This window comes from Aedes aegypti, chromosome 1, assembly GCF_002204515.2.
Source record: "Aedes aegypti strain LVP_AGWG chromosome 1, AaegL5.0 Primary Assembly, whole genome shotgun sequence".
Taxonomy (NCBI): Eukaryota; Metazoa; Arthropoda; class Insecta; order Diptera; family Culicidae; genus Aedes; species Aedes aegypti.
Window position 1 is genome coordinate 265,797,306 of NC_035107.1, and position 27,538 is coordinate 265,824,843.

Consider the following 27,538-nt stretch of genomic DNA (forward strand, 5'->3'; position numbering starts at 1 on the left):
TATCCAAGAAAATCGGCTCCTTAAATTCGTATTTTCTGAATAGGGAAAACCATACTATTTCAAATACTGTAGCATAGTGTAGCCTTTCAACTGAATTACGATTTCCTGTGTTCTTGGAGGGTGCCCTGATCGAGGTGTCCGGTGATGATGATTGTCCCCATAAGATTTCTTTTAAGAAATTTATTGATCAAAAGGTCTCGGCAAAGAAATTCTCAACCATCAGCAGACAAATAACGTTTTTGCCTGTTTACATGTATGCGTTGCTCAATCCTCTATCAATTCACACCGATAGACTTGTTAAAACCTTCTTGGAAACTTATTTATTACGCTTCGAACAACCAATATCCGTGTGACTAATGTCGGCAGCCTTAAATATTCTCTTCGACAGATTTTCCATAAGAACTGTAGGCAAATCTCCAAATCAGTCGCACTTTGAGGTGTGTTCAATTGAATTGATGGCATCTATGGTGAAATTGTTCGTCCAGTCTTGGCAATCTCGTCAACGAGAAGCTGACAAAACAAAGAAACATCTGAATGTTTTCATTGATGTGTTTTGAAGAAAAAATTCTGTGTATCTGGCATTTGAAATTTGGTTGCCGATAATAGTCCAATGGTGCCGAAGTCGTAAATGACCCTAGTTTTCCCAAAAAAGTTATTAAAAACTTTTTCGCAAAGTACATTATAAGTCCTTCAGAAATATTTTTAAAATGCATTGTAAATTGCGTTACAAATTCTCCTTTGTTTTTTTTTGTAAATTCTACTTCAAATCCCCAGATTCTACAGGAATTATATACGAAAAGTATTTTTGGAATGTCTTTTGACATCTAATCTCCAGAAGAAATTTATTGAAAAATACCAGGCATATTTTTACTTCCGAAGTAAGCAATTAAGCAAAATAACTGGGGAGGGGTTAATTAAGAAATTCATGAAGAAATTTGTGAAGATCTTCCTTAAAACAATGTTTCAGAAATGGTTTTATAAATTCTGCAAAAAAAAATCCTGGAATTGAATTCTTGTACATTTTCAAGGCGGAATTCCTAGAGGCTTTTTGGCTTAATTATGAAGATTCTGATGGAGCTCCTTGAGAAATTTGTTATTTATTTTTTTAATATGATTTGAGCGATTTCAATTATCCTAAAGTTTATTGTTTATTTATCCAGCCCATTGATTCACCTCTAGAGAAAAAATAAAGATAATCACTTATCTTTGGTTGTTTCGATCTGACATAACATTTTGTTGTTTCTCCCTCCTTCACATAACGTATTCTTAGGCACCTTCGTACAAAAATTCGTACTCCAAAAAGCAACATTTTAAAGAATCTAAAGGTGAAAAATGAATTCCAGAAGTTTTAAAAATTATCAGAGTTTTTATACATATGGCTCCTGATGTCTGAAAATCCATCAGGAATTCCTCAACGAATTTTCAAAGTTATGCAAAAATTTACTCAGAGTTTTAAATTATGAATTTTGTTATAAAACATTTTTAGCAGAGTTCTTGATAAAAACTGCCAATATTTTCACCTTCATCTTTTACAGTTCTACCACAAGAGTTAAAAGTTTTTAGATTAATCTGCCATATTAAAGCTTCGGAGTTCATGCGAAACATTTTCTAAAATGTAAGATACAAACACCTCCATAAAAATTCCATCTGTTTTAAGATAAACCATTGTCTATTATAAAGACGATAAAAATTACCAAAATTTTTTGTAGTTAATCCTACAAAAAACGCCAAAGCTTTTTCTGTGAGTAACATCGTCAGGACGTCAGAAAGTTCCAAAAATTCTACGATTAATTCTTGAGTTTCCCGATAAGAGTTCAATATTTTTCCAAATTCAATTTGAACTTTAATAATAAAAAAGAGAAATCTCTGAACAAATTTCTCGAAATTTTTTTGAATATTTGCACGAAAGAGTTTATGAAAGAATAGCTGAACCCATTCCACTAAAAACTTTGAAATGATTGAATTGAAAAAATATGGGTAAGGAATTCGGGGATAATTATCAAATTGATTTTTAGATAAATCTAAAGAAACACTTAGACAATTTTCTTTTAAAAAATGCAGATAGATTTGATAGATCACTTTACTCGAATACAACTGTTAGATAATATTCTAGAGCGCGTTTTAAAGCTATTATGATTAAACTGATCACTTGAGTGTTTTCTTTCAAAGCTTAAAGATTCGTATGAAACAAAAAATAGTGAAACCAGAGTAGATACCCAGAAAATCCTGAGTCATCTACTTACTAATCATACTCAGTTAAAATCTTCAAGATTTCAAATTCTCAATGTTTTTCTCTACATGTATTTGTTTATTATAAGAAGATGCTATTTCATAAACTATTACAGAAAATTTTACATTATTCCTCCATAAACTAATGCGAATATTTCTTCAAGAATACTTAGGAAGATTTTTTCAAGAGTCTCAATTTTTTTTCTCTCAAAATGAATTCATTTTTTTTTCGAATAGGTACTTCGAATAATTCTTCGCGAAGATTTGTTACAATTTATTTATTTCAATAGAAAATTTGGACTTTCCATATTAATTATGCCTTGGTTTTCTTCCCCGAAGAATTCATCTAAAGATGCTTTAAAAATTTATTCAGGGATTTATTATTGTTCTAATAAAAACTTGTCGTGCCTCCAGCAATGCTGTAAGGAACTGCTCCAAGAATTCAATAATCAATTCTTCTAAGAGTATCTTTAGGAAATCTCACAAAATTTCAATCTATCATAGCAGAAATTCTATTTAGAGAATTTCTGGATTCTTAAAAATCTTGGAGCAGGGGAAAATCACTAAAATTTCGACTCACAAGAATTCGGTAAATGTTACAATTTTCATTTCACCGGAAAAGGCCGATGAAATTGTCAATAAAATTAAATTTATGATACGGGGATGATCCAGACATAAAAATTGCAAAGAATCGCAGATTGAATACCTAAGGAGAATTTCAGAAGAATCTCCAGAATATCTGGGGAATTGTTTGTGTTCATTCTGCGATTCTAAACATCAGTATAGGAAAGCTCCTAATGAAAATCTTTAAGTAGCGCTTGGAATCTTATTCATCACATTTTCAAAATTCGAAATTCCGAGGATTTTTTATAGATAGTAAAATATAGTTTACAGCGCTTTATCAATGGTTAAAAGCTAAGATTGATTACCCATTTCGTCCAACACATTTATCGTATTCAATAATTTGCAGATAATCAACTCGTTTGATGTAGTAATATAGTATTGATAGATAATTTTCCCTGACCTGTAGTGAAATTCCCTGACTTTCCAGGTCAAAAATTGAATTCCCTGACATTTCCTGACTTTCCAGGTTTTTTCAGGTAGTCGACACCCTGACTTTAAGAATTTCAGAGAGATTTCTGAACACAATCTTGGTAATATTTATTGTAATATTTCTTGGAGAACTCCTAAGTATTTCCAGAAAATCCTTAATACATTATTAATGAACAACTTAATGATATTTTCAACAATTAAAATTTATGTGTGATAAGTACGTAGTTTAGCTTCATGGAGAAATGTTTAAAATTCTGATCTCTTCTTTTGAGCAATTTCATACAGTTTCTTCGAAAAATTCCAGATTATAAAGCCTAAAGAAACTCCGTGAAAAATCTGTTTATTAATAACTACTTATTCCGTGGGAGTCACAGCAAAAACTGAGTGAAAATTGGTAAAGGCGTTTTGCACTGGAAAAGTACGGAAATAGTTCATGAAGAGATCCCCTATACTTGAAAAATTTGTGCAAGAACTTCAAAGGAATATTCTTCGTGAGTTCTTTGGAAAAATTCTTGAAGGATTTTTTTATTGGATTAGACAAAGAATTGATATTTTCCGTAATTGTTGTTATTATTATTTTTAACATTTATTTGGAACACTTTACCATACGTGTGGCATTCGTGTCGAATTTTCCGTAATGAAAATTGTAATTTACAAGCATTACTGATATTCAGAGATAATAGCTGATATGAGACAAAAACACAAACAGATAAAATCAACGCAAATTTTTGCAAACTACAAAATTTGCGAAAATCATGATTATTACTTCGGTAAATCAAGAATTTTCTAGGCCCCCCCTAGGCCCCCTCCAGGAAAAAATCCTAGCTACGCCAATGTAAGTGTGGTGTGAGTTCTGTTTTAGGGCTGCTGAGTGCGGACGATCGATGAATAGCAAATCAAGGATATTCTTTGATTTTGAGAATTTCTATTGGAATCTTTGAGTTAATGGTAGAATTGTTTTATTACAAGTTTGCGGTAATCGCAAAATTTCACTCAAATTTTTATCGTTTTAAGAAGTCTTTAGTTTCCTATCGGATTTCTTACGATTTATGCCTTTTTTGTAGTAATAATATTATTATTATTATTATGCTTTATTAGAGACACTTTACCACATATCTGAGTGGCATTCGTGTCTGAGTAATAATATGGATCAAAGCTTCTAATATAACACTAAGTTTTTTTTTGGGAAATGTACATCATAATTTCAGATTTTTTGTTATCTTTTATTTGACTAACATGCTGGTTTTCTTGCATTACGTCTTTTCAAATGGGACAGAGCCTACTTCCCAGCTTAGCGTTCTTATGAGTACTACTAAAGTTATTAACTGAGAGCATTCTTTGATGATTGCCTATTCGTGATCAAACGTCAACATCTCACCGCAAAATCGCTAGTGTTTGGAGGTGATTTTAACCTCCAAATTGCCAAATAACCTCCAAAACATCACCTCCAAATTAGTTCCAATAACCTCCGTTATATGAAATATGGTGGCGCGTCGATCGTCGCAAGTTTATCGTTAAACAGTCAATTCTCGCATGTGCATCGTATGACAAGCACAAAGATAACCTATGCCCTAGAAAGTCAGGAAAATTTCCAAACTGAAAAAAAGCTTCAAACGCAGAATAACTGCGCGTTTTCGACTATCTGGCTGCTGTATGTATGATGATGATGATGATGATATAAGCTGCCATCTTTTGTAGGAAGGTATCCACCGTTAGCAATGGCCTGTTCTAACAAATTTGATCAATATTGTGTGACTATTATATTCCAATCATACTCCTGTATGAAGGGCCAACCAGAACCGCCTTTTGTTAAAAAAGAGCTTGAACTTAATTAAACCAATTCTATTGTCAGCTGTCACAAGGAGGTGCTCTCGATTTTGTATAAAATCTATATGTTCTTTCTCAGAAATAGTAATTTAATATGTCATCCTTTCTAAAACTATCATTTGGTATCGGAACGCCTTTTCGAAAATTTTAGCTTAGCTTAGCTTAGACTGACTACACATATCAATGGTTGCTATTCCGTGATTGACCGAAGTCAGTGAAAATGCACAAAGAATCAACTAGAAGTTCGGCTGGGATTGTCCATAATCTTTTTCAGTGTGCATTATTCAGTGCCTCTATTTATACAGGATCAATAACGGCGCCGGCCACGTCCTTGCAGTCAGGTGGGATTAGAGGAAGGAATGTTAATGTGTAACCTTTGCTATTTGGAGACCGTGTTTTCCTCTGCATCTCCACAAAGGTTACTGGGAGGGAAGTTTGTTAATGAGGAGGATTGTTGGGTCACAGGATTCACTTTGATAAGCGATCAGACCATGATAAATAATTTGACGCGAGCAAAAGATCAAACACTACTAACCTGCTTCGCGATCCGCGTCACTATTTCATCATGCCACGCGAGCGACGCGCCACACGATTGATCCTGCTCACATCACCCGCCCCGCAGGAGCAAGTGACGCGAGCAAAAGATCAAACACTACTCAGAAACGCGTTTTCGAAAATTTTGAGGATTAAATCAAAAAAATCTCAACAGGAAAATTCTGCTTATATTCTTATTCTTTGTTGGAATCTCTATGATCTAACGATCGTAAACTAAAATAATTCTTATCATAATTCATAATAATTACTCCGTGTTCTCCTCATTGACCAGCTTCCTGTCGTGTAACACACCATTTTTTCCTTTAAATAGTGGTCTTCCTAAGAGGAATGGAAGCTTCCAAGAGATGTAGAAACTTCTCCCAAAAGCTGTGAATATGTCTCCAAGAAGTTGAGATAGTTTCTCTCAGAAGTGTTTGAAGCTTCTGTGGAGACTTCTTCCAGAAATTGTAAAAGCTCTTCTTAAAAGCTGTGAAAACTGTTAAATTTTCAGAGCGCCCAGAAGCTGAGATTTTTTCTCGCCGAAACTGTCAAAACGTCTACCAGAAATGTTAAAGCTTCTCTCATAGGCTGTAGAAGCTTTACCTTAAAATTGTTGAAGATTTAAAATTGAAAATTGAAATTGTGGATTCTTCTCCCAAAAGATTTGAAAGCTTCTCCTAGAAACTTAAGATACGTCTTCCAGAAGCTGAAGAAACTTTTCACTGAAGATGTTGAAGCTTATCCCAGAAGCTGTAGAAGCTTTTCGTTGTAGAAGAATTACTCTACAGCTGTAGTGACTTCTTCCAGGAGCAATGGAAGCTTAAGATTTTCTAATCATTCCATAATTTGTAGAAACTTCTCCCAGAATATGCTCAGAAGAAGCTGTAGCAGCCTCTCCCAAAAGATATATAAGCATTTTTCAAATGTAGAAGCTTCTCCCATGAGCTGAAGATGATTATCTCTGAAACTTCTCCCATAGGCTGTATAAGCTTTTTTGAAAAGCTCAAGAAATATCACCCAGAAGCAATGACGGTTTCTCCTAGAAACTGTGAAGCTTTTGCGTTTGTTTCTCAGAAGTCTCAGAAGCTGTGAAAGCTTAAATGTAAATTGTTGATTATTTGGAAGACCTGATATGAAAACCCAATTGAGTTTTTATACTAAACTATTCATAAATGATCAAAATTCTAAGGAATCCAATAAAATTTCTGGAAAGAAAGGATTGATTTCAGGAAACATCTATGAAAAGCTTCGATGAGACCTTCGTAGCTTATGGCAAAAGCGAAACATCACTAAAATGATGATGCTTTTTAATGCAATTACGTTGTTTGCTTGGTAAAAAGTTTACTAACATGTGAACATGTAATGTTATCAACCGAAATAGCCTACACCGGTAACGAAATTACCATAAACGTACTGTTATTTTTGCGACCCTGCCGATTATCCAGTCCATCAAATTCCATTATGCCTTATGAATCCATTTGGGCATGAAGCACTCCAGCTGCCGATAAATCCCATTAGATCGCGGGGCCCGAGCACCGGACCAGTAGTGGGAATCTAGTCTATTTTCGGTGCAGCACCTGATGCCTAACAGCTGCGCACATAAAAAAAAGCATTCGCCATCGTTGTTGATGTTAATCAAAACCAACGTGGAAATTGAATTACCATACCAGTGCACGGTCCAATGCATTGAGCCCGGCAGGTATCATCCTTCCTGCCTGAACTCCCACCATAAACATAATGATCCAGAGCTTTTCCACCGATGAAAGTGCTACTCCGAGGAAACGTCACGTTGATGATGTCCTGATGGCGTGATAAACACTTCCGGATGTTGCTTCTTCAGTGGACAGTAGAATATCGTTTCCATTTTTCTTCTTCTTTTCTTCACATTCCGTCATCAGTAGAACAGAGCCTGCTTCTCAGTTTAATGTTCTGCATTGGTGGATATTCATTTAGTCGAGCTATTTTTTTCAACCGCAAAAAAATATTTAAATCCGTTAAGTATTCGCTGAGCGGTGAGGGTTTAAGTATTCTTGCTCTCACTCAGGCCTATACGAGTTAATCAAATGTAATTCTCACTGTTTCTGTAGCACTGAGTATTAACAAGTAACAAGTATTTTTCATTGTATTACTAAATGTCACCAACTACACTCAAACTCACTCTAATGTATCGATATTTAGAGGCTTATGAAAATACCTTCGAAATAGAACATAAATGAACTATTAAAATTACAGTGATACCTCCATGAGTCGATGTTCCATGACTCGATATCGACTCATGGAACCATACTAAAAACAAAATTTCATGGTTACTATGATGGTCCCTAGAGGCAGCTTTCCAAAGGATTGCTATTCCATGACTCGATATTTCCATGAGTCGATGGTCCCTTCAATATCGACTCATGGAGGTTTCACTGTATCACAATCTTTTTTCTATACTGATTCACGACTGGTATATAATCATATTTATATAGTATTCCGGCATTTCAAGTAGTCTAGAGTTGCTGATATGAAGCGTTTTAACTTATCCAAACAGTCCTGAAATTGAGAATACAGGATCTACACTCGTTACATTAGCTATTTTTGCTTAACAAAGTTATGATATGATCTCAATAATGATCATTCATGAACAGTGTTCATGAGAATTCGTGAACAAACATAACGAAACAGTATGAGAAAGACTTTTATGGCAATATTCAAGGAATATTAGCCCCGACCAATGAACACCGTCACAACAAAATCTACGCACCATCTGGGGCAGCTCCTGATTAGCTTTGTATATCTTCTGAATTAAACATTCAAGACCGTATAGTTTTATTGCTCAAACATCTTCCATCCGCGTTTTTTTTTTCTTCTCCGTTATCAAATGTGGATTCGCTCAGCCTCTGTGTCTACATATATTGGTACCTATCTCGACTGCTGCGCTGTACTTTGCGCGAGTCGATGTCAGGCGGGTGGTGTTTATAAAAATAACAGCCCCCAATAAACCAACTCGTAAGCACCAACCAACAACCGTGTTTTTCGGAACTCGTTCCAAAACGGAGATGAAGTAACTTTCCTTCTAGTCAGTGTGAGCAACTCGCGTTCGCTACTTACTGCTGCCTATCGTAGCAGAGTGGTTCAGATTTTAAAATTCATGGTACAAATAGGGTATTCTATTCCAAAGGACGAAGCCTGCGTGTCATCTGTAGTAGATTGCAAAAAAGTTTGGATGTTTTTTTCTTCATACTTGCAATCATCGATGATTTCTCCTAATGCTTCTACAACTCAACTGATGCAGATGAAATTAAGTATCTAGGGCTCATGCTAGATAAAAGTTTAACTTTAAAAAATCACAATAAGAGCATTCAAGCCAAACATAACAAATATGTAATATGTCTTTATTCACTTATTAACTGAAAATCAAACCTTTGTTTTAAGAACAAGCTTTTGACCTTCAAAAAAAAAATAAGGCCAACCATGTTGTATGCTGTACCAATGTGGACTAGCTGTTGTAGTACTAGTAAAGCTCTGCAGAGGATTCAAAATAAAATTTTTTAAATGATCCTGAAACTCTCTCCCTGATACAGTACAAACGAGTCACATAGAATATCCAATGTTGAAACATTGGAACAAATGTCCAATAAAATTATTAATAATTTTTGACAAAAATCGTTGTAATTTTCTATTGTCTCAATGAATGTGTTATATATCTAGGTTAAGTTAATTTAAAGCGTTTTTTTCTCTTATTAATAGGTGAAATCAACTCATCTGTAAAAAATATGAACTATGGCAAATGAAATGTATTAACATGTTGTTACCAAAATTATAATAAAATCTTAATTTAGTTTTACCAAATCAGGATGATAGTGTTTTCTAACACAGAACACCTAGATATAAGAAATGATTGTAATGTTTTGGAATAATACTAATGAAGAATTGAAACGCTATTTAAAAAAACAGGACCTCTATGCTTAGGTAACTGCGGGAAAGCAAGGGCCGCCTGCCATGAGCAGGTGTCTTTCGAGCGCCAACAGCATCATGCCTGCCTGGCTCCTCATCTCCATACGCGAAACTCAAGGCAAGCGTGACGCGAGCGAGGTCATGGTTAATAGCGATGATGACTTTGAAGCTGACGATATTAGTGGAAAAATTGTTTACATGGCGCGGTACATGTGTTCGGGTTGCGGTTTTGGGGGATTGACACCCCCATCGTACTAATCCAGGACGACGGGTTTAGTGGAGGTACTCTCGGTTCGACAATGTAATTTGTCCAAAAATAATCTCCGTGGATTAATTGGAACACGAATTCTATCCGGGCATACAGTGACTCAGGTTCATATACATACTGGACACAGGTATTCATCAAGTTGATTAAAAACTACCGTTTTGTCTCAAATTCTCAATAAAACTCATATTTCGAACAATTTTCATTTACTTTCATCTTTGGAATGATGGGAAATTATTTAGCTTTTTACTGAAACTGGACCTATGCCATATCCGTACATCTTTCAAAATTCAAACAAACAACGTGAATATTAATGTCTTCTGAGGACTCTTTACTTTTGTTATGTGGACACTATGTTTCGCTATACCTTTCTTATTTGTTTATAAAATCGTAATAGGTTGTCCGTGCATCTTTCAACTATTATTCTACAATGTTAGGAAAATAAAGATCTTACAAATTGCATTTGGTTGAAGAACTACATAGTTTTTCCTAAAATTTCTAAAAGAAGCTGTTCATCAAAGGCAAACATTATTTTTCGCATAACATAAATTGTTATTTTTATGAACACATTTTGTGTTGGTATCCTTTACTATTCTACTGAAGGTACACCTTTAAAAAAGCAATAATATTCTACCATTCTCTGACATTAGGTCACTTTAGTGATTTATCCGTTTATGGCTAAACTTGCTGATCCTTTCACTCCCATCTCTCATCCCATTTCAAACACCATCCTTTCACTCCCAGCAAAAGAGAAAAGTAAAAGGCGTGTTCGAAATTAGTTTAGATTGCTTTACTTTAACCGCAATCTCAAATGAAATTTTACTCCTTATGGTCGTTTTACTCAAAAGTCTCATACTTTTAAAATAATATACGCATATTTATCGATCTGCAGAAAATTTTAAACTATCAATCATTGATTGCGATAGTCTCCACCGTTCTCAACGTTGTTCTATATTTGTGTTGTTCAATTTCAGAAATCACACAAATTTGCAGAACAAACCAACTTTCCACGACTTACCGTTTTCGAATTAAATTAAAAAGTCTCTCGGTTACTTACTTTTGTCTTTGAACAACCCTCTGAAACTCTATGTAAAATGACTGAAATGTAATAATTCCCTAACAGGCAAAATTTCAAGTTATTTGTAGTTAGTCATCCAAATTTAAGCCAATTCGGACTACCAGAAGCTGAGATACAGCAACCCAAACTTGGGCATTTTGTATGGAAAAACAGCATTTGGTTACTAACTTATGTCACTGACTGTATATAAACTGTTTTCTGCTCGGTGTATCTAAACTTCCAAAAATGTCAAAGTTTAAAGAGGTTGGCCATTTTAGAAAGTAATACCTTCAAAATTATACGTTAGTTATAGCTTATGGCTGGTTCCTGTTGAAATTCTTGGTCTGTTGAAACTCATGTTTGATTCAAGGAAAAATCTTATTGACAGAAACGATATATCCAAATATATTTTATTGTCCTCACATGAAGTTGGCTAAAATTTTTGGCATAAATTCAAAATTGTATCTTCTAAGCAATCTTTAGGATATTTGAACAAGGATGTCGGCAATAATCCAGACAATGCTTCATCAAGAGTCAGTATAATCAACAAACCCAGAAATCTGCAAAACGGAACTTTTAATGTACAAGATTTTAGTAGATCTCCCACGAAATTTGCCGAATGTGTTATTTTGGCTTAGCATTTTGCCTACCTCTACCAATTAGAAGCATAATCAGCCAAGGATCTTTTCTGTAATCCACTGAAAACCTTACTAGCAATCCACTAAACCATTTCAGTGAAGGCTCAGAAAGAGCTTTCAAGAAACTAATCATTCATTGGTTCTTTTCCTGTTAGAGTTCTAGCAAAAATCTTAACCAAAGTTTGACATGAATTGAAATGGAAATCTAACAAGCATGTCACCAATAATCTTTCCAGGAATCTTTAAGTACCGTTTTTCAAAATGCTTCAAAGATCTTAATCGTTAACTATCTGTCCACCAACTCACCAAAAGCTAGCCATGATGCGATGTGGTAGACAGTCGTGCACCTCCTGTAAAAAAAATCTAGTTTTGCCCATAGTGTTTGAAGTTTAAACCCAGGAATGTTTTCGGAAATCTTGGGTATTTCCGGTATTTTTTCCGGTCATTTGTAATTCTGGGTTTTTCCAACTTTTCCCAGCTTTCTCGGATGGATGAACACCCTGTGGATCGCATCATCGACAAAAGGTAACTCTTAAATCTTTTTCCTCCCTGGATCTGTACAATCCTCCATGGTGATTGCAGAGATGCAGAGGTCTTCTCGCTCTTAATGAGCAACAAAAACTACCAGGATGTTCAGAGATAGATTATCGCGTCAATAAAATAAAACTCCTACCCCCAATGGAATATATTCTAGAAAAAAAAGGGTTTTATCATCTCTTTGAGGCTCTCGTTCGCTACCGTTATTCATCGTGCTTGTTACAACTTGCGAAATATTGCCGATCATGGACCGATACAGATACGATGTTTTTTTTCACTCGCTTCGATCGTGCTTCAAAATAAAATGCCTGATCACTACATACCAACATTCCTTCCCCATCCCAACTAACTGCAAGGACTTGCGTTCATCTTTTGAGTATATCCTTAATATAATTTTTTTAAAATAATTTTCCTATTCCTTTTTGAACGTAGATGAACAATTGCGCTGGATACATTTTTATTAAATGACTCATTCTAGGCCAGATTTACAAACAAAATCTTTAACACCTCATGAAGAGTAAACAAATATGAATCGTAATGTGGCGTGGCTCAGTCGATCGCTAGTCAGATTTCACTCGGTACGTCCACGCGATTTCGGTGAAAAAGTGCAAAATAGATAATTAAACTTAAGTAATTTATCGAATTACAGTAGTTTATTACATATTCGGTGTATAAATGGACCAACCATGACAGCATTCAGAAAATTACACTTGGAAAATAAATCTATGTTGCGGGTAAGTTTAATTATCCACCGTAGTGGAACATTTTAAGTTTGATACGACGAATAATAGCGCTTACGACGAAGTAGATCGAAACCCTGCTACGAAGTCAAGTGCGGCTCGGCTAAACGAATGTCCAGGTCATAAAAATACATTTGTTGTGTTTTGTCAGTCGTTTTTTATGGTTGTGTTAGTACTGCACAACACCCACGTATGGAAGAGTGCTAGTTGTAGTATACAAACAAAGAATATTTCGGTAAAACCTTCCTATTAGAATTTTCTGAATCATTTTAGAAATGGCTCGGCTAAACGAATGTCACAGTTTATCTGAATATCGTTGTTGAAGAATCACATGGAACATTACTATTTACTGTTAGTTAAATGTCGTAAGTGTGGATTCTTTGTAAGAATATGGATTTCAGTCAATTTTAGGCACAAATTCAATACTATTTCATCACATATGAAAGCAAATGAAATAAAAATAACGTATGATTTATTATTCGACGATGACACCTATGGGGCGTTCCATAGCCGAGTGGTTAGAGTCCGCGGCTATAAAGCAAAGTCATGCTGAAGGTGTCTGGGTTCGATTCCCGGTCGTTCCAGGATCTTTTCGTGATGGGAATTTCCTTGACTTCCCTGGGCATAGAGTATCATCGTATCTGCCACACGATATACGAATGCGGAAACTGCAACTTTGGCAAAGAAAGCTCTTTGGCAGTGCTCATTGAAAATTGAGAAGCAGTCTCTGTTTCAGTCAGGACCTAATGCCAAGAAAAAGAAGAAAAAGAAGAACCTATAATCTTCATTGTTGATAAAGTATTTTGAATTCGATATTCCTATAATTTAATAGCTTTCTAACAACTTGATTTGAAAACATTTCCCTGTACGAATATGAAATTGAGTCACTGTAGATTTCAGTTAGCTTCCAATTAGTGTCGATGGCGACGAGAACACACGAAATTCGAGGAGCATTTCTCCTATGTTCATGTATTCGTCGATAGAACGAGCAAAAAACATTCCATCGAGGACACTCTCGGCTCGAGTGAACTGTGCCTGTTGAAGTTTCTTTGCAACAGATAAGAGTCTCTCTTCCAAATGACGTCATTTCATGGTTCAAAGAAAACGACGAAGAAATTAGGTATTTAAGCGCCGGAGAATCGGAACGTGCTTCGGACGGACGGGACAAGTAATGGCAGAACTGCACAAAAGAAGCAAAACCGATAATGAAGGAGAGCTCAAAACGGAACGAGTCCGCCGCGAAGAGAGAGATGAATCGCACCAACGCCAAGGCAACAAGGTACCACCTACCTACCTCTACGCCTATATCTGCGCCTATGCGAGAATCACGCAACAGTCGTAATTGTCGTCGCTGCACAGTGCTCCCCAGATTGTTACTGTTGGAAGAATTCCCTATCAATTCTGTGCTCATCAGTCGATTTCTATCGATTTCACTTGTCTGGACTCAATTTAAAAAATATCGTAAAACCCGTTTTGACGTAACACCCTTTTGATGGCCCATAAGCTATCTAAGAGAAACAATGATGTTTAGACGATTTTTTGTCAACCGTTACTATCAGAAGAAATACACAACCGAAGCTTGATTCAAAAATGATTTGTATAGGTATTCTTTACTTCTGGATAATTTTTTGTAATAATTCATACAGAAGTTGTTGAGTTACGCCCTTTTTAAGGTGTAAACTTTATTTTTAGTATTATTGGTAAACGTAGCATCCGAATACCGTTAATCGTCATCAAAAAAATCAATAACAAATTGCAATTACATGCTATCAAGGTTTGTCTTATTCAAGTATCAGAGCTCAAGCGCTTTGAGGCATAACGAAGCCAATTGGGTCCTAAAATGTTTAATGAATTCTTGTTTTTATTTAATAATACGAAAGAGCATGTTATTGCAACTACTTTAGCAAGTTTTCCAGCTCAAATAACGGCTATAACATTTTTAAACTTCAATTTCAAAAATGGTTCCAAATATGAACCTTGACACTTGTGATCTTGTTTGACATTCACTTTTTCGACAAAAATGCCACAGGGCATATAGTTTTAACACTGGGGTTGTTCCTATCTGACATTTCGGAAGGGACACGGAAAACAAAATATACCCAACATTTGAGTTTAAACCAAAGGGTGTGACAAAATCTCAAAAATCATAAAAAAATGTTTTTTGTACTTAAACCAATGAAAATCATTTAAAAATTGAGTAAACATGTGTTTCTGTCCTAAACTTAAGCGTTTGGTACTAAAATTGAGACAGGGCTTTAGGACCCTTTTGCGTCATGTAATAATTCTCGCTGAATGTTTCTATCTAACATTGAGAGATTCTCTCCTCATCTTGATCTCTTTCGTTTGATACCAAGCAACTTTGGACCATATTCTAATGGTATGTTTCTTCTGATAGTAACGGCAATGATTTTTTCATTTTTTTTCACGGACATGCGATTTAGCTATAGCAATCGACTGTTATTTTCTCTGATAATAACGGTCAAGGGGAGCACCGTGGGTAGGCGCTGCAGCCACTCCAGGCGATGTTTGGGTCCGATAAATGGTTGCGGAACAAGTTGAACTTGAACGTGCTTACCCGGTTGACAATGAACGAAAATATTTATGTATTTCTCTGCTTGGGTTCCTTGTTTTGTTTGATTTTTTTCTTCTCTGCTCTTGAGTGGTTGTTCCATTTGTAACACATTCACATGCCATGGTTGAATGCCTCATTTCGATGTTAGTTTTTGTTTTACTGGGCGAGATAGGGCTGTCGATGAATTTGTTCAATTGTAGGTCCAAATTGATCACGAAAGAAATGTGGTCATTTTCTGGCATTTTGGTAAGATACGATTAAGATAATCTTGTTTTATTCGTTCATTTATTTGATATTCAATCGTGTGCAACGGCTAACGGATCCGAGATTCATTCTGCCTCAACCCTGTGGCTAAATAAAGGTTGGATTATGGATATATTGCTAGTTAGTTTATAGGGTTTTACAATATGCTTTTTACACAGCTTTCGCACTTTTGCCGACACTTGATAAAAACCGATCTGTTTTTTTTTGCTAGCCATAGTGGCGGCTTTGATTCAATTGTTCTAGTAAAAAATCAAAATGAATTGAAGAAGAGATGTCATAGAGAGTAGACAAGACTAAAACTAACTGAACACCTACCTTCTCGCGCCTTCAAGTAGACCGTATTGGCCACGATGTTCTCTAATTCCATTAGTTCCAGGTTGGCGGCCTTTTATTGATAGAATCTCACCCACGAAAAATTCCGCCAGCGATTTCTCGCGCTCTTAAACCAAAAACTGGACAAAATTTTTTGAACGGCTCCTCTCGCCGCTACGCCAGTCCACCGTATTTTCGGTGTAGGTCGTCTACCCAGATCAGAGATTCCCTTTCCGACTGTTTCTTCCGTGCTTCCGTATTCTTCACGCAATTTAATTAGCAGTCGATAGCTAAAGTTGGTTTTCCCCTTTGGAGAGTAGTATGCTGCTACTACTGGCAGACATTAAGGAGATGATGACGTTAAACTGCTGTTCATATCGTTGTCGTTAAGTCATGGCAATCAGCTGGAAATCACATCGAAACCCGAAACCTACACCAGCTCTTCTACAAATTCTCTGAACGCGCACAATCTTCGCGTTCAATTGGCTCTAATCTTTGCCGCTTCTGTTGCAAGATAATCTTCACTTGATGATGGAATGGATAAACATTCGGTCGCTCTTCACGCGGCTTCCTTTTGCAAATCGTAAAGATTCATAATTCGATGCACAATCTTAAAAAAGAAGCACACCCGACGTATTCAATTAAAGCACACTCAACAACTTCGGACAAATGTATCGGATCATTCACTCCCGGCTCATACGATTGAGCGGTCGATCGATTGAACAGTCGCCGTTTTCGGACGAAATGATTTCACTTTCAAACGCGATTTCCGCTGCTTTTCAAAAACCGATGGGAAACCTATCGAATTCAACACGCAACACAATTGGCGCGCAATTCACTACTGAACGCACTCGACTTTTCACCGCGTCTCGGAAGACCTTCCGTCCACTTGAATTGGGATGATTCAGTTTCTGGTGCTGGTGGTAATGCGGCTCCTGTCCAGTGGCAACATCTGCAATATCGGCATGACGTGAGATCAGCTGCTGTTTGGGCTGTTCGCGGCGGCACCTGGATAGATTAGATTGGCTTGGCTTGGAATCAGATCTACAGCTTAGGCCGGTCACTTTCGCTTTTTCTGTACGTGACGACCAGGGCGCGCACGTAACGGTACAATTTAGAGGTGCCCCGGGGGGATTATTGGCGGATCGATGGTTGCGCAACGTGTATTGATTGGATAGAGAGGGGCACGGCAATGGTTGTGATTTGGTAGATTCTGGAAATGGAAAGAAACATAGAAGACGATGAGTAAAGATGTAAATAATCGTAAATTAAATCACATTAAACATCATACTGTTGAGTACCGTTAATTTGTGGAATATTAAAATAAATAAGCTATAATGTAAAGATGTATAAGAATAATTTACAAAATGATTAAAATTGTTAATTGAACACTATAGAAGTTAATGACGAATTTTTACGAAATTGCGTAAGACATTTCCTAAACGCGCGAACTTGGAGAGCTTCTTCTAAAAGCTTGGAGAGCTTCTCCCAGAAGCTGGGACAGCTTCTCCCAGAAGCTTGAAGAGCTTCTCCCTGATGCTTTGAGAGCTTCTCTCTGAAGCTTGGAGAGATTCCTCCAGAAGCTTGGAGAGCTTCTCCCAGAAGCTTGGACAGCTTCTCCCAGAAACTTGGAGAGCTTCTCCCAGAAGCTTGAAGAGCTTCTCCCAGAAGCTTGAAGAGCTTCTCCCAGAAGCTTGGAGAGATTCTCCTGGAAGCTTGGAGAGCTTCTCCTGGAAGCTTGGAGAGCTTCTCTCTAAAGCTTGGAGAGTTTCTCCCAGAAGCTTGGAGAGCTTCTCCCAGAAGCTTGGAGAGTTTTTCCCTGAAGTTTGAAGAGCTTCTCCTAGTAGCTTGAAGAGCTTCTTCCTTCAGCATGGAGTGCTCCCCTCTGAAGCGAGGAGAGCTTCTTCCTGAATCATGGAAAATTTCTCCCTGAAGTTTGGAGTCTATCTCACTGAAGCTCCAGGGAGAAGCTTTCCATGCTTCCGGGAGAAGCTCTCCAAGCTTCCGGGAGAAGCTCTCCAGGCTTCAGGGAGAAGCTCTCCATCTCCCTGAAGCTTGGAGAGCTTCTCCCTGGAGCTTGGAGAGCTTTTCCTTGCAGCTTGGAGAGCTTCTCCCTGGAGCTTGGAGAGCTTCTCCATGGAGCTTGGAGATTTTCTCCCTGCAGCTTGGAGAGCTTCTCCTTGGAGCTTGGAGAGCTTCTCCCTGGAGCTTCGAGAGCTTCTCCCTGAAGCTTGAAGAGCTTCTCTCAGAAGAAGGGAGAGCTTCTCTGTGAAGCTTGAAGAGCTTCTCCCTGAAGCTTGAAAAGCTCCTTCCTGAAGATTGAAGAGCTACTCCCTGAAGCTTGAAGAGCTCCTTCCTGAAGATTAGAGCTTCTCTCTGAAGCTTTGAAAGCTTCTCCCAGAAGCTTGTAGAGCATCTCCCAGAATCTTGGAGAGCTTCTCCCTGAAGCTTGGAGAGCTTCTGCCTAAAAAAGCTTGAAGAGCTTCTTCCAGAAGCTTGGACAGCTTCTCCCAGAAGCTTGTACAGCTTCTCCCAGAAGCTTGTACAGCTTCTCCCAGAAGCTTGGAGAGCTTCTCCCTGATGCTTGGAGAGAATCTGCCTAAAGCTTGGAGAGCTTCTCCCAAAAGCTTGGACAGCTTCTCCCAAAAGCCTGGAGAGCTTCTCCCTGAAGCATGGAGAGATTCCTCCAGAAGCTTGGAGAGCTTCTCCCAGAAGCTTAGAGAGCTTCTCCCAGAAGCTTAGAGAGCTTCTTCCAGAAGCTTGTAGAGCTTCTACCAGAAGCTTGTAGAGCTTCTCCCAAAAGCTTGTAGAGCTTCTCCCAGAAGCTTAGAGAGCATCTCCCAGAAGCTTGGAGAGCATCTCCCAGAAGCTTATAGAGCTTCTTCCAGAAGCTTGGAGAGCTTCTTCCAGAAGCTTGGAGAGTTTCTTCTTGAAGCTTTCAGAGCTTCTCTCTGAAGCTTTTAGAGCTTCTCCCTGAAGTTTGGAGAACTTCTTTCTGAGGCTTGGAGAGCTTCTCAAGAATCCACAGAAAGCTTCCCCTGAAGCTAAGGCTTGGGGAGTTTCTCTCTGAAGCTTGAAGAGCTTCTACTCGAATCTTGGAAAGCTTCTCTCTGAAGCTTGAAGGGCTTATCTCTGAAGCTTGAAGAGCTTCTCCCTGATGCTTGGAAAGCTTCTCTCTGGAGCTCTAAAAGCTTCTCCCTAAAGTTGACAGAGTTTCTTCCTGAAGTTTGAAGAGCTTCTCTCAGAAGACTCAGAAGAAGGAAGAGCTTCTCTGTGAAGCTTGAATAGCTTCTCCCTGAAGCTTGAAGAGCTCCTTCCTGAAGATTGAAGAGCTACTCCCTGAAGCTTGAAAAGCTCCTTCCTGAAGATTGAAGAGCTTCTCTCTGAAGCTTTGAAAGCTTCTCCCAGAAGCTTGGAGAGCTTCTCCCAGAATCTTGGAGAGCTTCTCCCTTAAGCTTGGAGAGCTTCTGCTTAAAGCTTGAAGAGCTTCTCCCAGAAGCTTGGACAGCTTCTCCCAGAAGCTTGGAGAGCTTCTCCCAGAAGCTGGTTGAGCTTCTTCCAGAAGCATGGAAAGCTTCTACCAAAAGCTTGGAGAGATATTTCCAGAAGCTCCCCTGAAGCATGGAAAGCTTCTCCCTGAAGCTTTGAGAGCTTCTCTCTGAAGCTTGGACAGCTTCTTTTAGGATCTTGGAGTGCATCTCCCAGAAGCTGGGAGAGCTTCTCCCTGAAGCTTGGAGAGCTTCTCCTTCAAGCTTGGACAGCTTCTCCCAGAAGCTTGGAGAAATTCTCCCAGAAGCTTGGAAAGTTTCTCACAGAAACTTGGATAGCTTCTCTCAGATGCTTGGAGAGCTTATCCCAGAAACTTGGAGAGCTTCTCCCAGAAGTTTGAAGAGCTACTCCCAGAAGCTTGGAGACCTTCTCCCTGAAGCTTGGAGAGCTTCTCCCTGAAGCTTGGAGAGCTTTTCTCTGAAACTTCTCTCTGAAGTTTGGAGAGCTTCTTTCTGAAACTTGGAGAGCTCTTCCTTGAAACTTGGAGAGCTCTTCCCTGAAGCTTGGAGTGCTTCTCCCTGAAGCTTGGAGAGCTTCTTCCAGAAGCTTAGAGAACTTCTCTATGAAACTTAAAGAGCTTATTTTTGTAGCCAGATGATTTTCTCCCTGAAGCTTGGAGAGCTTGTTCCTGAAGCTTGGAGAGCTTCTTTCAAAAGCTTGCAGAGCTTATTCTTCTAGAAGCTTGTACAAGTTGTAATTTTATCTGTCTATCTTCTAGAGCTTCTCCCTGAAACTTGGAGAATCAATACCAGAAGCGTGCAGAGTTTCTCCAGATGCTTGGAGAGCTTCTTCCAGAAGCTTGGGAACTTTGCATGCTTCTGAGAAAAGCTCTCCAAACTTCTGGGAGTACAACAACATTTTTCGGACAAACGGGTCGTCCGGTAAATTTGCTTACAAGTAAAAGGGCGTTCGGAGAAGTGGCGTCCAGGATTTTGGATAGCTCAGTAGTTTGAAGCTCTTCCGAATAATATAACTGCTTTTTTTTTTCGGTACAATCAAAATTTTCTCACCGATGCTTAACCTTCCGTCAGTCGCTCAAAAAAAAGTTACACCATCGGTCGCATCGTGTACTGAGTACACGCGGAGCAATTTTGCTTGTCAATCTAAAGCTAGGCAAGATAGAGTATTGATGTCTTCGGCAAATTTCTTCAGTTCAACGGTACCAATTGGTCAGTGGACAAATGAAACTTTGGAAACATCCTCAACTTCCAGTGGCCATCGGATTGTCCCCCGGGGGAACCGATGAAGGGGACATTTTGCAATGCAACTTCTCGAACACAAATATCTCAGGATCTAGATTGTTTAGCACGATGGTGTCTTCGGCAAAGTTGTTCAGTAGGTCAAGGACTAACATGTGATAGGCCGCTTGTTTCGGAATTCTGCCACCAGTTGGCGCTAGTGAGCATATAATTTTTCAAACACAGATATCTCAGGATCCCGACTACCTAGAAAGATGCGGTCTTCGACAAAGTTGTTTAGTAGGTCATGCACTAACACATTATAAGCCATCTAACTTGAAATTCTGCTATCAGATGGCGCTAGTGAGTATACAATATTTCAATCACGAATATCTCAGGATCCCGATTTTTTAGAAAGATGGTGTTTTCGGCAAAGTTGTTCAGTAGTTCAAGGACTAATATGTGATGATCTATTAAAATCGGAAATCTTTCACCAGATGGCACTAGTGAGCATGACATTTTTCGAACAAAGATACCACAGGATCCCGATTATCTTCGTACCGTTATGTTGACGTCTTCGACAAAAGTGTTGAGTAGGTCAAGGTCTAGCATGTGATAGGCCACCCAACTAGAAATTCTACTACCAGATGGCGCTAGTGAGCATGCAGTATATTGATCGCGCCTATCTTAGGATAGCGATATTATAGCAAGATGGTGTCTTCGGCAAAGCTGTTTAGTAGATCAAGGACTAAACATATGATGTGCCGTTTGATTACAGTATGGCCCATAAAAAATGCGAAAGTTGTTCGAACGTGAATATAGCATCCATAAGCGTAATTTTCATTGTTTTTGATAGTGAATGTAATTTCTGATTATTGTAGTATATTCTGACACAACTTCGCTATCCAGGACAATTTTTGTCATATTTTTCTAACTGTCCTAAATAATGTAAGAAAGCAAATAAGTTCGAAGGTTTTGTCCGCCCAAAGCTAGAAACAGCGTCTGATTGTCATATACTCTTGTGATAAACTTTCCACCTGTGCCAAATGTTGAATAAAAAATAAATACGGAGGCTTATAAAAGATTTTTGAGGATGAAATTTGTTCCTTCGGTTAGAGACAACTTATATCAATACTAACTCATAGGTTATGAGCAAAACGGAGCCGCTTATCACACTTATATGAAGGTTCAATCAAAGCTCTCCAAAATGAGCCGTTTCTTCGAAAATATGTTTGTGTCTCCAACTACCCAGGTATGAATCAATTCTATCATTTGATATGGGCGTATGCTGGAGACAAGGCCTGCGAAGAATCCGTCGCCATCGTTGGTGTTTTAGATGCTTTCATTGCTCAGATATTGAACTCGACGTCCGCATGATAAAATTTGAAGGTATGCTTTCAATTCCTCTCTGGTAAGGTGAAAGTAACTAATAAGAATCATGTCCAAAGCGAAAAACTGAGTCTAAATAGATTAAACAATACAAGTAATGAATAATATTTATGTTTCATTCACATTTTCTATGTAAAAACTACCATAAAACATGATATGACGATTTTCGCATTTTTTTTATGGGCCATACTGTAGGAATTCTTCCACAAAACGGTGCTAGTGATCTTGGAATTTTTCAAACGTAGATATCTTTGGATCCTGATTCCTAAATAAATGTTCTGAGATATCCTCATTACTAAGAAATATTACATCTTCGGCAAAGTTGTTCATTAGTTGAAAGCCTAAATGCGAAGGACCTCAAGTTTTTAAATTCATCCAACAGGTGGCGCTAGTGAGCATGCAGATTTATGATTGCAAATATCCGAAGATCCCGATTACATCGAGAGATGAAGTTTTCAGCTAAATGGTTCAGTAAATCAAGTACAAACTTGTGGTGGGCCACATTTGGTTCGGAATTCTTAGATGGTGCTACTGAGTACGCTATATTTACAGCCTAAATGTCTAAGATCGTGAATACATAATCATGAAAATGATATCTTCAGTTGTTTATTCCTGAGACGAGACTCACGGAGACGGTCTTCTTTTTCTGCGATTGCTGAGTTTTTTTTTCTTATTCCACTTAGTGTTTACATCAAGCTCTCACATGACCATCTCAGCCATAAACTATTGCGTTTGCATCACACCGAAGCATAAACGGGATTTTTAGTGAAATTTCATGCCAGCAAACTTAGCAGACATTATAAAAAAATCAGTCTTGTGATTTATCAGCATCTTTGGAAAAACTGCTCCGCTGACTGAGGTTTTTCATAATAGTTAAAAAAAAAAGTATTCAGTTTTCGCTTTTTCAGCCATGAAAACGACTGGCTGCATTTGACGTTTCGTGACAGCGGAATCTGGGCTGCACATTTTTTTTACTTAACTCGTTTATTTGGAAGGCTCAGGTGCCGTAGGGCAAAAATCTGGGCTGCATATGACGTTGATATTTTTCCTCTACGCGAGTCTCTATCAGGTTTATTCTATTCAAGGCTAAGGTATGTTGTAATAATCCGTTTGTTTCGAAATTATCCCACCAAACGGCGCTATACAGCATGAACATTCCATAAGTAAATACTTCAGAATCTTAACTACAGTCAAACTTCCAGTCGATATTTAAGGGATCATCGACTTTGGAAAGCTGATTGAAGGGAGCATCATAGTAACCATGATTTTTGTTTTTGTTTCAAGTATGGTTTCATGAGTCGATATCGAGCTATGGAACATCGATTCATGTAGGTGTGACTGTATTTAGAAATCTGGCGTCTTCTGTTCTCTTCACGAACTGTGTTGGATTTTTCTCGAAACAAACAGCTTCCTGGCTCCTTTTACAAAAAAACCCTAAGAAATCTTGGCTGAACTGTGTTTGGTTAGAAATTATATTTATTTTCATTTCTATATCAGGTCCACCAGTATAATTTTTTTTCTATAAAATTCGTTCTCATATTCATTTTTGACATCGTTTTTTCAATAGAATTGCTTTCCGAGTACACGACACTGAAGACGGTCTTACAATTGAGATCAAAATACGCGTATCTGTCAAATCTGTCATCTTTCATTCATCTTAAGGTATTTTACTATACTCCCAGGTCCTTGGCGTGAGAGGCGTGTGTTCTAACCAGTACACCAGGTCCGTCCCCCACTTCATCAAAGACATCATCTTTCTAATCTTTTATTTCCCTTATCAGGATCCTGAAATATATGCTTTTGAAAAAATACATAAACCGTGTTGTGTAAGAATTTCTAATCAAACGGCACAGCACATGTTTAGTCCTTGATCTACTAAACAGCTTTGCTGAAGACACCATCATGCTATAATATCGCTTTCCTGAGATTGCCGCGATCAAAATACAGCATACTCACTAGCGCCATCTGGTAGTAGAATTTCAAGTTAGGTGGCCTATCACATGATTTATCACCTACTTAACACTGCCAAGAGATCGTGTAATCAAAGCGACCAGAAACCCGATTCTTAGTGGAAGGTGCACTATACACGATCGAAAAAAAGATGTACTTAATTTGTAAGACGCTGTTGATATGTGAAATGAACAAATACAATTTACGACACGAATGCACTCTTTGAGTGTAAAGTGTCTTTAATAAACAAAAAAAAAAACACTTTTGTTGAAGACGTCAACTTTCTAGATAATCGGGATCCTGAGATATATGTGTTCGAAAAATGCTCACTAGCGCCATCTGGTGAAAGAATTCCGAATTAAATAAATCATTACATATTAGTCCTTGAACTACTGAACAACTTTGCCGAAAACACCATCTTTCTAAAAAATCGGGATCCTGAGATATTCGTGATTGAAATATTGTATACTCACTAGCGCCATCTGATAGCAGAATTTCAAGTTAGATGGCCTATAATGTGTTAGTGCATGACCTACTAAACAACTTTGTCGAAGACCGCATCTTTCTAGGTAGTCGGGATCCTGAGATATCTGTGTTTGAAAAATTATATGCTCACTAGCGCCAACTGGTGGCAGAATTCCGAAACAAGCGGCCTATCACATGTTAGTCCTTGACCTACTGAACAACTTTGCCGAAGACACCATCGTGCTAAACAATCTAGATCCTGAGATATTTGTGTTCGAGAAGTTGCATTGCAAAATGTCCCCTTCATCGGTTCCCCCGGGGGACAATCCGATGGCCACTGGAAGTTGAGGATGTTTCCAAAGTTTCATTTGTCCACTGACCAATTGGTACCGTTGAACTGAAGAAATTTGCCGAAGACATCAATACTCTATCTTGCCTAGCTTTAGATTGACAAGCAAAATTGCTCCGCGTGTACTCAGTACACGATGCGACCACTCGTGTGACGGGCCCGGTAAAAAAAAGTTACACGAGCGGTCGCACTGGTGTACTGAGTACACGCGTAAAAACTTAGGTTAAAAACACGATGTTTTCGAATACTTTTCGTTGATTTTTTCGAAAAATTTCTTCTGTACAAGCAAGGAGAAGAGTAGATCTTGGAATAGGACCAACACCCGGATCAATTTGAAGAGATTTTCAACGTGTTTTTCGGCTTTTCGCAAAGTGCGTGTACTCAGTACACTAGGGCGACCAACGGTGGGTTAAATGGTTTCTCCTCCTCAATAGTCAAGAGGTAGAGCCCCCAACAGCATAGCGCAAGAGCTCTATTTTCGACGCAGCTTTTTCCACTAAGCATTTCCTGATCAAAACGCAAATCGCAGAGACGCTTATATCCAAATTCAATAAAACAGTTCACGTGTAATAATTGCTTTTCAATATGACAATTTGCATGCAAATATTGCTGATTTTGCGAGACATTTTGAAAAGTACGAGCCAAAAAAATAATATTTATTGTCTTGAAAACCCCGAAAACGATTTTTCATTGCTCTGAAGTCTTTGAAAAATTGTCTGGAAATTATTAGGATTATGAGGAAGACAAATGATATTTCATATAAATACAATTATTTTTCACAGAAACAAAATGACACTTTCTGTAAAACATACATTTTTTATCTTCTATATTTTATCGTCTATTTTCTATCTTCTATCTTCTAGATTCTATCTTTTATCTTCTGTTTCAAAATTAGAAAACAGATGTCATAATAATGGACCATCATTTCGCCAATGTTACACCAACACATTTCCAAAAATGTTGAAAAATTGTATAACATAACACATAGCATAATGTATCCATTGTGAACATCCATCACAATCACATGACAAGCATTTATGGTCCTGCTCTCCGGCATATCTATTCCATTGTCATTCCTATACCGTGAACACAGAAGCCTAATTTTTTCCTTTTACGGCTATTTTATGGCCACGTAGTGCTGACCACCGCTGATCCAAACGCAAAATATAGTCCTTCCTAACTTTTCCCCCATCATCATTCCATTCCTCATCCTCAGGTCCAACCTCAACAGTTTACCTACTATCAGTTCCGCAAACAACAACCTGCTGTCATCCGTTTAGCCATCTCCCCGTGTCTATTTTTGTGTTACTTGTTTGCCCATGGAACGATTGTGTCCGTCCATACTTTGTACAATCAAATCAAACAGCAGTCCGGCCGAGTCCGTTATCGATTGCGGCTACCAACCAACCAATCGTCCAACAAACCAACCACCAAACCGAGACGACGAATCATTCCGATGCGGCAATGAGCGCGTCATCAGCGAGTTCGTTTTCGATAGCGGTGACCCCAACCATGGGCCGATGGGCAGCAAAACCAAACAACCGTAAACATGATAAAGATATCCCAAATCGGTTTGCTGTGTGAACTATCGGGGCGCGAATTTCTCCCCAATTTGGGCATCCCATATAGAGAGGTAACCGGACAAATCGTTCGTCTCACTATTAGCAATATATCTACGCAACAAACAACCGGCACACAGTGGAACGAAATTTGAAGTAAACGGTTGAAACTTTTTCCTCTTAAATGCATTTTTTTAAACGTCCCAGTAATAATAGAAAAAATCAATTCCGTTGCATATTAGAGGGCACCTGTAGGCTGAAATGCCTCTATGAGATTTTGTTTTGACCGTCAATTCTTGTGTTCGTCCAACTGTGCGGCGCCGAGCCTTTGCGATCGATATCGCTGCTGCATACAACCGGAGACAACCGATTTCAAAGATGCGGAAAACTGCGACTATTTCGGAGCTGTAGTTTGACGATTTAGGAGTCTCGAGGGCTACGTGTTGCAGTTGTCTGCCCGTTGATGTGTTGATGTTTGCTTCGATGTGACCGGAGGGAACTCCATCGATCCGGCTGTGGGCTGCAGTATTCGGTTCGATGATTGATTGGAGCCAGATAAACGCGGATCAAATGGCGAAGAATGTATTAGCTAGCTGGCGAGGTGCTAGATTGGTTATCCCCACGTAAATCGCGACGAATGGCGCGCAGCGTGAAATGTATGCATCGAGTGGTGGCCAGTGATGATTGATCAGTAGATTACGGGTCGGAGATAATTCCCCCCGAATTTGGAGGTTGGCGAGCGTTTTGTGTCGGATCAGTTTGATCACAAACGTAATGCTTAGCCTTGACCTTGCGGTTGGATTTAAATCGTGGGAAAGTATATAAAATTTCTAAAAATTCGTTGACCGCTGCAAACACTAATTTGCTTATTTTTTGCAACTATTAATTATTTTTTGTAAATTATGGGGATTAAGACGTGTTTCATTTTTTCATTGTAATTGTAATTGCTCAATCCACACCCTGGCAGACAATTATCCGCCAATCTAGACACGGGCTGGGTGAGGACCTACCAAGACTCCCCCGTTAACATGTCCTATACCGTTTAGCACACCGGGTTCTTCCACAAGCAGGCGCCGGAATTAAAGTGGTCCCACAAGTTTCAGATACATTAAATAGATATAGTCCCTCTGCC

At 38.3% G+C, this 27,538-nt stretch overlaps 1 protein-coding gene across 5 annotated transcripts in view; it reads right to left on the reverse strand.

Annotated features, from left to right (window-relative positions):
- LOC5567507 (G protein-coupled receptor kinase 2) overlaps window positions 1-27,538 on the reverse strand; it is a 353,686-nt gene that overhangs the window by 264,669 nt on the left and 61,479 nt on the right. For all 5 annotated transcript variants that reach the window (XM_021837716.1, XM_021837714.1, XM_021837712.1 and 2 more), the window contains one exon: window positions 15,971-17,180. In XM_021837716.1, the coding sequence (XP_021693408.1) occupies window positions 15,971-16,022 (52 nt within the window). In that variant the 5' untranslated portion in view covers window positions 16,023-17,180. The remainder of the gene's footprint in view (window positions 1-15,970; window positions 17,181-27,538) is intronic.